The sequence below is a fragment of the Bison bison genome, unplaced genomic scaffold (assembly GCF_000754665.1).
Source record: "Bison bison bison isolate TAMUID 2011002044 unplaced genomic scaffold, Bison_UMD1.0 scf7180017864371, whole genome shotgun sequence".
NCBI classification, from domain to species: Eukaryota; Metazoa; Chordata; class Mammalia; order Artiodactyla; family Bovidae; genus Bison; species Bison bison.
The window spans coordinates 12,972,954-12,986,095 of NW_011494943.1; the positions used below are offsets into that span (position 1 = coordinate 12,972,954).

Here is a 13,142-nt window from a genome sequence, read left to right on the forward strand (position 1 = left end):
GGCGCCCTCCCCGCTGGCCCGCACAATCCCCTGCAGGATCGCTCGGCCACGAAGCCCTCCCAGCGGACCCCCGGGAGATGCGTGGCGCTTCGGAGGGTGGAGAGGGTGAGGTGTGCGCGGTGGGCTCGGCGGCTGTTTCGCGTCCCTCCCGGGAGGTCCTCCGCCAGGTTCGCGGTAGCCCCTGCGGGAGGGCTCTGGAACCAGAACCCACTGGGGGCTGCGGCCGCGGAGGGCGCCGCGGGCCGGTAGGAAAGACCCCAGCTCCCCTCGCCAGACCCAAGGCTGAGCCAAGTCCCACGGGCAGGGGGCCTAGGACAGCGTCTCTACACCCAGCTTGCCCTTCTGCACCGAGGGCTCAGTTGGACGCCCCGAGTTTATCTATGTTAGTGCGAACGCTGTACCTGTAGAGGGAAAAAACCGGGAACCAGTTTTATCCGGCCACATTATCCCTACATGTGGGGAGATTGGGCCATAAAGGGGCCTCTCCTCTCATTCAAGTATTCAGGTTTTAGGTCTCTTTTTTCTCATGAGGGTAATTTTCACCCAGTAAGCACGGGTCATGAGTGTGCAACTCCAGGAGTTTTTACATGTCCGTAGTCGCTAAGTCGTGTCTGACTCTTTGGGACCCCATGGAATGCATAGCCCGCCAGACTCCTCTGTCCATGGGGAGAATGCTGGAGTGCGTTGCCATGCCCTCCTTCAGGGGATCTTCCCAACCCAGGGATCAAACCCAGGTCTCCTGCATTGCAGGCGGATTCTTTACCATCTGAGCCACCAGAACACCTGTGTAACCAGCGCCACATGAGGACATAGCACACGTCCGTCCCGGAGTGCTCTCCGGTGCCCCCTACCAGTTGACACCCTCTTCAACCACTCATAGAGATTTTTTCTTTTCCCCAGCTTCATTCAGGTAAAGGGAATTACACAGTGTGTACTTTTTGTGTATGGTTTCTGTTTCATCCCCCCCACTCAACAGAGCATATTTGAGTTTCATCAAGTTGCTGACTGTTCAATAATTTCATTTTATTCATCACCTTGGAGCATTTTTATTGGGGGGGGTGTCAGTTTCTTTATCCATACTACTATTCACCAACGTTTGGGTGGTTTCCAGCTTCTGACTGCTATGAACGTTCTCACTCTTGCTTTTTGTGGCCATTTGCACTAATTTTTCTTGGCATAAACCTAAGAGTAGAATTGCTGAATGAGAGGACAGACGTGTGTCCAACTTTACTAAGGGTGCCAGATTGTTCGCCACAGGCGGCTGCACTGTTCTTGTCCTCCACTAGCAGTTCAGGAGTTCATTTCCTTCATGTCCTCCCAGCAGTTTTACGAATTTCCTGTTCAAATTTTGTCTTTTTTTTCCTTTCAGTTGAGTCATTGCTCTTTATTGATCTGTAGTTCTTTCACATATTTTGATTACTAGTTCGTTGTCTGATACGTGTCTTCTGATAATCTTTTCCCAGTCCATGGTTTACATCTTTTACTCTCTCAGTGAAGTTCTTAATTTTCATGAAATCCAATTGGTGGGTCTTTTACTGCAAGCATTTTTTGCTTTTTTTTTTTTTTTTTTGAGAAATCTTCATTTACCCACAGTCATGCAGATATTCTCCTGTATTTCTTCCAGAGCTTGATTAATTAATTGATTTAATCTATTACATAAGGTACACAGTCCACCTTGAATTGTTTTCTTGTGTGGTAGGATATAGGAATCAGGTTTATTTCCCCCATGTGAATAAAGGAAGATTATGAGGGCTTTCCCCTCTTTAACATATTTTCCTATTTGAACTTTAAAGTTGGCAGATATTACTTTTGCAATCTGAACAAAATGTATTTTCTTAAAACATACAGGAGAACTATATGGGGAGGAAGACATAGGGGTCAGCCTGGCTTCCCTGCCCTTCAGGGATGAGGAAGTGAGAAGGCCTAGTGAGAACTCCTGGTTCATCCAGGAGTGAACCATCCTGGTTCATGCCTGCTGTGCTCTGATTTTCAGGAAAGGCCATCCAGCTGAGAGGCCTTTGAACTTGCACTGTGGCCCAGGGTGAGAATGCTACTGGGGCATGCATGGCGGGCAACTGGTCTGGGTGGTACTCTGGTCCCCCTGGATAGCTGGGGAACTGAAGCAGAGTGTTAGAGTTCTGCATGGAGAGTCCCCCAGGGGGTATCACAGTTGGTGAGCACTGTCCCTCTGCAGGCCTCCCAGCCTGGTGGGAACCCTGGCCTCTTATGGCCTCTTGGGAGTGGGAAAGGGTGCCTGACCTGCATCTTTAATGAGCATCCTCTCCTGCAGGACAAGCTTGTTGCCCACAGATGCCCCCTCTCTACCTAAAGGAGCAGCAGGCCCCAGCCCCAAGCCCAGTGTGAGGTGGCAGAGATGGCACTGAGCCCAGAGCCATCGAGCAGGTTCCTGGTGCCGGCTACAATGGGCAGCGCCATGCCTGAGCTGCCTGGTGCCCCCAATGCGTCCCTCAACAGCTCGTTGGCTAGCCCGACGGAGCCCAACTCCCTGGAAGACCTGGTGGCCACGGGCACCATCGGGGTGGTGCTCTCGGCCATGGGTGTGGTAGGCATGGCAGGCAACGTGTACACGCTGACGGTCATGTGCCGCTTCCTGCACACCTCTGCCTCCATGTACGTCTACGTCATCAACCTGGCGCTGGCAGACCTCCTCTACCTGCTCAGCATCCCCTTCATTGTAGCTACCTACGTCACCAAGAGGTGGCACTTCGGCGACGTGGGCTGCCGCGTCCTCTTCAGCCTGGACTTCCTGACCATGCACGCCAGCATCTTCACCCTGACCCTCATGAGCAGGGAGCGCTATGCCGCCGTGGTGAGGCCGCTGGACACAGTGCAGCGTTCCAAGGGCTATCGTAAGGTCCTGGCGCTGGGCACGTGGCTGCTGGCACTGCTGCTGGCACTGCCCATGATGCTGGCCATCCGGCTGGTCCGCAGGGGCCACAAGAGCCCCTGCCTGCCGGCCTGGGGCCAGCGCACCCACCGCGCCTACCTGACGCTGCTCTTCGGGACCAGCATTGTGGGGCCCGGTGTGGTCATCGGGCTGCTCTACGTCCGCCTGGCCCGGGCCTACTGGCTGTCGCAGCGGGCCTCCTTCACGCAGACGCGGCGGCTGCCCAACCCCAGGGTGCTCTACCTCATCCTGGGCATCGTGCTGCTCTTCTGGGCCTGCTTCCTGCCCTTCTGGCTGTGGCAGCTCCTTGCCCAGTACCGTGGGGCCCCACCGCTCGCTCCCCGCTCCGCCCGCATCGTCAATTACCTGACCACCTGCCTCACCTATGGCAACAGCTGTGTGAACCCCTTCCTCTACACGCTGCTCACCAAGAACTACCGTGACTACCGCCAACGCTCGCTCCACAGCAGGGGCACCAGTGGGCCTGTGGGCGTCCGCAGCTTCCCACAGGGCCACACCCGCTGCCAGCTCAGCTCGGGTCGCTCCGTGACCTCCAGCAGCCAGCAAGCCACTGAGACCATCGCACTGTCCCAGGCGGTCCCCGGGAGTCTCTGCGTCTGAGCGTCCCCAGCCTCCCTGTGGGCCCTGGGGGTAGGCTGTGGGGAGTGGCCCCTGGAGCCCAGGTCTCTCCTGGACCACCCTCCCCACGGTCTGCCTCCCTTCCCCAGTCCTCTTCCAGAAAGCTCCTGGCTCTCCCTCACCCCTCACTCACTTCAGCTCCATCAGTGCAGCTACTTTCCTCATAACGCCCAGAAGTGCCCCCAACCCAGTCCATCTGTGAGGGTCTGCAGGAGGCTCGGGCTCAGGGCCAGCTCCTGAAGACCGTGGTGAGTGGAGTCTTCACCAGCCCCCTGCAGACGTGACTGCGTACCTGACGCACGACAGGGTACACCGTGGCAGGTGACACCATGTTGCCACACAAGCTGCCTGTGTGGGACCCTCCTCCTGGCATGAGCGTGGCCCCGGTGGCACCCATTTCTCCCAACTGCCATGTGGTTCCATCCCGCACAGCTTCAGCACCTGGAACAATAAACGCTGAGCTCCCTGAGTCTTGTCTGCAACAGCAGTGTGAGTGGGGGTCAAAGGAGGCAGGACCCCCAGGGCGCCCTCCTGCACTTGGACGAGCCCGTCTGCCTGACCGGGCAGGGGACATGTCTGGCCATTAGGCCTTCCTGACATGGTGGGTGGGTGCCATCCGGCCTGAGCCAGGCCCTGGGTGTGGGGCCTGAGACCCTGGGGTGAGTGAGGCGGGGAGCCACCAGCCTCAACCTGCTCAGGGAGGACAGGCGGCTGGGACATCACTCCAGGGCAGGAACTTGGAGCCCAAACTAAAACCATGAGCCAGAATTACTCTCCCGTTTGCAGCTCACCTGCCTCTCCCTCCCCAGACCTTGAGGGGATGGTGGGGGTGGATCATATACAACGCAGTAGGGGATTATCTCATGCCTCCTGTGTACAGCATCCCAGTTGGACCTCCTATGGACACCAAGACCATCAGGCCCTGCCCACAGAGAGCCCACCCACAGGGAAAGGTTTTGGACCTACCCCAACCCCTATCCCACTCTCCGGTGACCAGTTCACTCCACACTGTACCCCTAATTCACATCCCAACCTGGGCCCCAGCCATGGCTGCACACACATCAGATTCAAGGCCTTGACTGGATCCTAATGTGTTGGCAGGTGGAGATCTGGCCGCTAAGTATGGAGTGGGAGGCTACTGGCCCCACCTGGGACCCCCAATGTTTTGGGAAGAAAACAGCCCAAAGTTTGTACCTTGATCAAGGCCCCATGTCTCTGTTTCCTGAATCCTAATTCCAGAATGCACCCAGAAGGCCCCAAACTTGGAAAACAGAGACCCTCCCCTACCCCGAGTGTCCCTGCAATCCCCACTCATCTGCACATGTGAAGGTGCTCTTTGCACTATTTCTTGGCATGATACTGAAGAACTTACCTCTTTGGCCCCAAATTTAAGACCTGAGTACCCTGGTTAGTGCTCGCACATGGGCTGGCTGAGCTTCTACTGCCAGGCCTGGGACAGCTGCAGGGGCTGTCTTCCCACCTCCCACTTAGAAGTGCTCCCACACTCCTGCCAGCCTCTGGGGAGCCTCATGATAACACCATGAGTGTTTCAGAGTGCTTAAAAATGTCCAGCAGGCTCTCATGCCTGTGTACTCACACACACAGCCACGTGGAGACTCCTACTGGCCTACTACAGCTTGGCCAACCTCCCTGGACCCACTGCCCACAGTCCCTCCCTCTCCCCTCACCACAGGCCCCCAGGACCCAACAGTCAGGGACTGGTGATTTATGGAGGCCTAGTCTGGCTCAAGACCCACAGTCATCAGCCCATCAGGCATGGTGCCTGGCCCTTGGCAAGCCGGAGAGCAGAGAGCCCTGGGGTGAGGGGCCAACCGGGGTGAGCTTGTGTGTGGCTAGAATAGGGCTCTAGAATAGCAGGTCAGGGCTCCTGTTCAAATGCTACAGCTTTATCGGGGTAGTTTCACACCATAAAACTCACCCACTGAAAGTACAAGTAATGATTCAGTGAAAGGACAGTCATGTAACCAACATCACAGTTCAGTCTCGGGGCATCTGTTAGGCCGGGTGTGCGTGCTCAGTCGCGTCTGACTGTGACCCCATTGAACTGTAGAGCCCGCCAGTCTCCTCTGTCCTGTCAGGCAGGGAGCTCCAAAGAAATCAACCAATAGCACAGACGTATAAATATTAAAAGGTTCTTTGAAGGAATTGGCATAGTGATTAAGGGACTGGCATGTCTGGGATCCATTGGCGGGTGGGGCAGCAGGCTGACGGGCTGGAAACTCAGGGAGAAGACGCTGCAGCCTTGGGGCAGAATTCCTTCTTTCCCAGAAACCTCCGTTTTTGCTGGAAGAACTTTAAGCGCCTGGAGGAGCCCCACCCACCATGTTCCGGGAACAGACGCCCTTCTGTAGTGTGGGCAGAGCTGAATGTGCCCCCGTGGATGAACACGTGTTGGTTGTGGGCATTTGAGGTGCTTCCACCTTTTCCCTAAATGAACAGGGCCACCGTGACCACCCGTGTGGCCATGCGGCTGCCACCCCTCCAGCCGCCCTGCATGAGGGCTCCTGGTCTCCTGGCTTCTCCATCCTGCCCACCCTGCCCTCGCTCTGGGCAGGCACCGTTTTATGACAAAAGAGCAGCTGTTCTGGGTAAACTCGGATTCGAAACAGGTGGCTCTGTGATGGCGACCGTCTCTCAGAGTCACGCGTCTGCAGGGCTGGGGCCCTAGGCCTTGCTCAATGGGTGGTGGCAGGCTGGTGGGGGCAGGGGCACCCCCTTCCCATCCGCATCACCTTGGCTTCCAACAGGAGTGAGTCCAGGCTTCCTTACCTCCAGCTCTGTCCCAGGAACCTGGGGCGTTCCCACCTGGTAATGTGTACCGAGGGAGGGGCAGCCGGCAGGGCCCCTCAGAAGGAGACATCGTCATGGCCACCTTCACTGTGGATTGTCCTGGTTCTACGGGTCATCTGAACCCTTATGACCAGTTTCCCATGTCCCCAGAAAGGCACTGGATAGGTCACCACCCTATCCCCACAACCTGGGGAAGGCCCTGACCAGGTCTCCTGTCCCCTGTCCCCAGAAAGACACTGACCAGGCACATCCACAGGCCTCACATCCTGCTGGGAGGCTGGGGCTTCTCCAAGTGCTGAGTATTTTCCAATAGTTCAAAGGCAGGGAGGAGGGCTTCGAACCCAGGGTTTGCTCTGCAAATTGCCTTGTGTTATCTGGGGCTTAAGACCACAGGGCTTTGCTGGAGATCTGGTGGTGTGGACACCATGGGAAGCAGTGTGGATGCCATGGGAGCAGGTCATAGGGAACAGAGCCAGCGAAGCCCCAAAGGGATGTTCACCCCTGGGCGCTGGGGCACTCTGACGTTAACCCCCACACACCCCAACCACTGTTGGGGCCTGTGGTGAGGGGCCTTGTCCTGCAGGACCCTCCCTGGGGTGGGCTGCTCCCTGCCTGCCTCCTGTCCCTTCCCTGCCTGCCCCAGAATCTCAGGCCCCCACAGGGGCCACTGGGCCTGGGCCTCCGCTCAGGCATCCTTCCCCCGTTGTCAGGGTCCCCAGTGACCCAACAGTCTTCACTGGACGTCCTGCATGACAGCCTCTGCTCTTCCTGAACAGGGGACCACCAGGCTGTGCACGGAGCTGCTTTCCATGCAACCAGGGACAGAGGGAGCAGGACACGGGCCACCACTCCAGAAAACGGGGACAGTGTCCCTCTCCACTCTACAAGCGTCAGACCCAGAGCTCCTGAAACCAGGTGGAGGTCTCACCTGGGGCCACCACCCTGCTGGGCAGAGGGGCCAGTAGTGGGTGTGGAAAAGGGAGGTGGGAGGGAGGGAGGAGCGAAGGGGATGGATGGAGGAAGAGAGGAGGAGGAGGGGATGGGGGAGAGAGGAGTGGGAGGGGGTGGAAGTGAGTAGGGAGGATGGGAGGTGCAGCGAGTGCTCCTCTCCCACAGCACAGTATGTCAGGAGCTAAAAGGACCTGCTGTCTGAGTCCAGCCCGGGCCTCCAGGGCAGTGGTGGTTAGCGGTGGGGATGAGCAGGCTGTCGACTGTCTGATGGATGAGCATTCAGGCTGAAGGTCACTCAGGGTGATGGATGAGGTCTCGGCATTTAAATGCCAGACACCCAACCTCCAGACTTGCAGATGAGGAGGCAAAACACCAAGGCCAGGCTCAGCCAACAGTGCTCCTGACAGCTTACAAAGCACCATTACACTGACTTGGGTCCCTGACCACTGCCCAGGACCATCCCCAGCCCCCACCCTGCATCGGGGGAATGAATTTCTTTTCAGAGAAGATTGCTGGGATCCCTCTGTGAGACACTAACTGTGCTCCAATGGAATGTTTTGTGAATATGGATTTTGTTCCAGCGGGGCTCCCATGAATCTGGGTTAATAGGGTACGGGCTGGATGGGGAGGTCTTTGCTGGGGTTGGTGCGTGAAGCTCCTCTAGAAGACCTTGGGCACAGAGCCATGGGGACTGGGTGCCCAACTGCATCAGGGCCAGGCCTATGGGCATGTCTCCCCATCCCATCCTCACCCCCTGCACCCTCTTCCCTGAGTTTTCCCACCCCACTCCCCGCAGTTCCTATAGCGAAAACAAGGAGCGGGGACAGTGATCAGGCAGGCTGTGGGGCCTGTGACTAGGACAGTGGTGGCTGGCACCCACTGGGGAATGAATGAATGTATGAATGGACAAACTGTGTCCCTCTGCTAGGGACCTGCTGCCCTTCCATATTCTGTCCTCTGTCTTCCTGGAGATGGTGGAGGGGGGAAGGAACCAGGGCCGGATGAGTGCACAGCCGAGTTCACAGCCAAGCTCGCAGGAGGCAGGGGCATCCAGGAGCCTAGTGGTGGAGGCTCGGGTGATGGATTTACCAGGTGCAGGCACATTCCTGCCCCACAGGCCGGACAGTTTCCAAGAGGCTCAGCCTTGGCCAGGATTTGGTTGCTGACCCGCGGGCTTTTTCAGACCCAGGAGAGTGGCCTGTCCCAGTCCACAAACTTGTGCCCTGAGTCCCGCCCTCCAATCTCCCGTGGGTCCCCAGGGGTGGGAGGCAGAGAAAGCCCAGCTCTCGCACCAGCACACAGAGTGCCCGAGTCGCCGGCTGCAGGCCCAAGACTGCGCACTTGGTGTAAATTTCTCATCAACAAAGAAACACACACAGTCCAAAGTTTCCGCTATTCCTAATTTTTTCAGGAACTCATTCTTTGGGAATCAGGTTGCACCTACAACCAGTAGACACTGCTGTTTACCTGCCCAGGGAGCTCTCTCTGCTTTTGTAGACCATCCTTATCAAATGGAGTTCGGGGGTGGGCAGTACCAGCGACAGTGGCCCTGCCTGGTAGGGTGGCCCAGCCAATTTGTAGAGACCTGAACTCTGACCTGATTCCATGCCTGAACACGCCCACCTGAAGGGCCAGGCTTGGGGGGCAGGATGCTGGGGCTCCTTTCCATCCTGGAGAAAGCCCTCGGCTCACAGGCACCTCCACTTACATACCCACCAGGCAAGACAGAGGAGGGACCTCAGCTAGCAGAAGGGGAGAGCCCCCACCCCAGGCAGGAGGTAGGGATGGCCAGAGTCTAGCCTGGGCCCTATACACCCACAGACCACCAAACTGGGAATCTGAGAGCCCCAGGGCCACCTGCAGGAGCAGGTTTTTCCATTGGCATTCCAGACAGATGACGCTCTGAGCAGGAAGACCGAGAGGCTGCCAACAGCCAGCAGCCAAGAGCACCAGACTCCTGCCTTTCCCAGGCTGGCCGAGGGCCCAGGCCCATGCAGGGGGTGGGGTGGGGGGTTCTCCTGGGGCCAAGCTAGGAGAGCCCCATCCCCTGAGCTGCCCAGGGCGGGCCCCCAGGCGGGATGGCTCTGTCCTGCCACCTTTCCCCTCCTGGAGCTGTGGAGATGGAGGCCTGGTGGGCCTGAGTGCTGAGCGGGATCAGAGCCAGGAGGCAGCTGGGTGTTCTGCGGCCCAGGAACTCCAGTCCACCCCTCTGCCCTTCCTCCATGTGCAAATTCCTTGGCCCCCCAGGAGGGCCCCTCAGCGAGCTCACCATTGGGTCATCTTTTGTTTTTACAAAATTCTCTTTATTCCCACTTCACAGCTGAGGAACCAGGCCACGCGGGACCCACAAGGAGCCAGGAGCACCCATTCTCAGCTCAGTGGGTCTATTCCCCTTTGCCCTTCATGGCCTGAGGCACCCCGCAATGTGATTGAAAGCCCAGAGCCTGATCTCAACCCAAAACTGTGTGTCAGTGTGAAATGCCGAGGCTGCCTGGGCATCAGAGTTGGCTGCCCCATGCCAAGATTCTTCTCCAGGGCTGTGACGAGTTGAGGCCAGGCCTGGGGCCTGATGGGGGATGGGGAACCTCCATTTCTGCCCTTGGTCTCCCAATGTTCCCCACTCCTCCCCTCATCCTGCGTCCTCCCCAAGCATCGGCAGAGCTAGGATGGACTGTGTGTACCCCACAATACACCAGGCTGGCTAGTGGGCAGCTGAAGCCCGGGAGACGCGGCCAGGAGGTAGTCCTGGTGCATGAATGACTACAGGGATGGGGGAGGTGCTAAAGGAGTAACGTGAGCCTGCATCCTCACCTGTGACAGATATGGGAGGGCCGCCTGAGCTGACAGTGAAGTTGGGGTGCCAGCTGGGGTCTCCTGGGCAGGTCCTGAACCCAGCTGAGGGGTCCAAATCCCCCTATGAGGGGTCTGTGCCTGAAGCCTGGCCCCAGGAGGCAAGACCCACACACCATGGATGCAAGGCCTCAGCGAGGGTTCCGAGGAGCTGGTGGGCATGGAGGGCGGGGGTCCCCAGGAAACAGCGACCCCACCCCCACCCTGCACTGTCCTCATAGAGACACAGGCACAAGAGAACATGCGATAGGGCCCGCATGGGGTCTCATTGATAAGACGGCTCATTATGTCAACCTCACAAAGAATAAATCACAGTGATCCGTGAGACTGACCAAATTGTCCAAACGGCATCCTGTTATCTCACTGGCACCTATTTCTCAGAGCTGCAAGACCACCAGATTCCAGACATCTGGCTATGTGACCATCCCTTCAGAGAATTTTTCACTGGTGGGGTATAAGAAGGACTCTGTCAGAAAGAGAGAACACTGGTTCTCCTTAAGAGCCAGTCACCCTCTCTCTTCCCTCTAATAAATTTCCTTTTCTTGCCTGACTATCCCGCTCACTCTCTTTTTCTCTGCACTCACCTTACAACACCCACTGCTTGGCCCCTACTCCCTGCCACATCCCCTCCACCCCACAAACCTTGCTAGTGCCTCAGAGTCCCTACAGGGCAGCGGGAGGGGCAGGTTTGGCTATGTGGGGTGGGCAGGGAGGGCGTTGGGGGCTGGCGACTCTGGGAGCAGGCAGCAGGTATAAGCACACGGCCTGCTTTCTCCTGGGAAGGAGGTCTTGGTCCAGGACCCACCCTGGGTGTGCAGAGACCCTGGACAGCGTCCACCCACCACCCCTTCCTCTCCCCTCCCTCCTCCTCCTCCTCCCTGTTTACCAGAATTTTTCAGGAATGAGGTCCTTCCTGAGTGTTCCCCAGCTGTCTGTTCTTTATCAAGGGGAATGAGAGGAGATGAGTGAGTTCCCCCCATGTCTAGGAAACCCAGGGACAGTTGGCAGGGGCAAGGGGCTCAAGCTGGGCACCTGGCCAGGTGTGTGGCCACAGCAAGATTCTAAGCCCCCGCCTTCTGGGTCCACTGGGATAGAGGCTAGTAGCCATGACCCCCAAGCTGCAGGTGGGAGTGGTGTCCCTGATGGCCTCAGGAAGGGGGGCCTGCACCCCCAGGTCCACTGGGATCTGCTTGGCCTCAAAGGTGCTGAGATGGAAGGAACATCAAGATGGGCCCACAGATCTGCAGGAGATAGAGCACAGCCATCCACCCTGGTCCAGACCCTTCCCACTACTCTGCAGGGCACGGTGTGCTGGCCAGGAGGTGGGAGTTCAGGCCCCCAGGGGTGAATAGTTACAGAGGGGTAACTGAGGGGTGGGAGGCGCTGGGATGGCAGAAGCCTGGAGGGTCTCCTCCGGGGAGGAATGGGGGCACTACACTTCTCCTGAAACTCAAGATCAAGATAAGAAACTGGTATTTACATGTCAGTGCGTCCAAGGAGACCCCGAGATGGGTTGGATGTGGACTGAGGATGTCTCCCTCTTCCCCGGGGCCACCAGGAGTCTCCAGTCTGAAGTTTGACTGATGTCTGGTTCACTGGTATTCTGCCCTGCTTGGCCTCAATCTGCTGTTCCATCTCATCTGCTTTCAGTTCAGTTCAGTTCAGTCGCTCAGTCATGTCCGACTCTTTGTGACCCCATGAATTGCAGCACACCAGGCCTCCCTATCCATCACCAACTCCCGGAGTTCACTCAGACTCACGTCCATCGAGTCAGTGATGCCATCCAGCCATCTCATCCTCTGTCGTCCGCTTCTCCTCCTGCCCTCAGCATCAGAGTCTTTTCCAATAAGTCAACTCTTCACATGAGGTGGCCAAAGTACTGGAGTTTCAGCTTTAGCATCATTCCTTCCAAAGTATTGCTTTGTAATCTGTCAATGTGTCTCAGATTGTACACATGCTAGGGGATAAAATCTTGCTGCCCCCACCTGCTGCCCATCCCACTCCACCACAGCCCCTCCTTCCTAGGCTGAGCACTGCCAGGGCCCAGAGTTTGGTGTGACTGGCTTGGTTTCTGGAAGAGGCTGCGTCACTGGGGACTCACATCACTAGAGTCTTAGGTCCTTGGTTGCCTAGTCTCAGGGGTGAGCAGAAGTGTCCCCACACTCCTACTCTCTGTGAAAACCTCTAGAAGGTGTGGGAGGCCCTGAGATGCTGTGACTTCAGAAGGCAAATAAGCCAGTACCCAGTGGGCAGGGCAGAGATGCCACCAATTAGGGGGCTGGCAATGGGGACCACTTCCCTAGACGGCATGAGAAAACCCTCGGCACAAGCCCATAAGGCCCACCCAAGGCCCCACAGTGCAAGCCCACAAGGTGCCCGGGAGTTGGTGCTGCCTGGGGGATGAGGGCTGGTGGGGTCGGGGGTGGCTTGGTCCCAGTCTCGTGTGAAGACCATGCTGGAGGGGAGAACAGGGAAGAGAAGTGGCTCCAGGATTAGAAGATCCAGACTGAGAACCAGCATGGATCCCAAGACCCTTCAAGGCGCTTCCAGTTGTAACTCGAAGGGGAACAAACAGACTGGTGTTTTGCTCTGGATCAGCCCTGAGATGGGGTGGACAGCTGTGGAGATTTCTGTAAATCCCTTATCCCTCCAGTAACAGCCCTGTGGCCCCTGCAACAACCCCCTGAAGCCACAGCCCCCTGCTCTGCGCCGCCTGCCCATGGGCCTCACACAAATCATGGGGATGGCACAGCCACGTCCTTCCTGCCTGCTAGTGCTGACGCCTGGTCCTGCCATCTGTTGCTGCCGAGTACCTTCCAAGCTTCCCCAAACCCCGAGACCCTCCTCCTTCCAGGCTGCCCTGAGGCCCAGGCACCACTGCATTGGGTGAGGCATAAGCTGCATCTGCCCACCCGGTAAGAAGGCAGAGGCCTGGCACAGCGGAGGTGCCAGGCTGTGAGAGGCAAAGCCAGCCTCAAGGTGG

General features: G+C 57.5%; 1 protein-coding gene across 1 annotated transcript; it reads left to right on the top strand.

Moving 5' to 3' along the window:
• Window positions 1-2,293: 2,293 nt before the first annotated feature.
• Window positions 2,294-4,009, top strand: UTS2R (urotensin 2 receptor). Its single transcript, XM_010856381.1, has one exon. It carries the CDS (start codon window positions 2,375-2,377, stop codon window positions 3,527-3,529), a length of 1,155 nt encoding a protein of 384 aa, XP_010854683.1. The 5' UTR covers window positions 2,294-2,374; the 3' UTR covers window positions 3,530-4,009.
• Window positions 4,010-13,142: the final 9,133 nt, after the last annotated feature.

What these genes read in the sequence shown, in the direction of transcription:
- UTS2R (XM_010856381.1), top strand. Translation starts at nt 2,375, where the DNA reads ATGGCACTGAGCCCAGAGCCATCGAGCAGGTTCCTGGTGCCGGCTACA.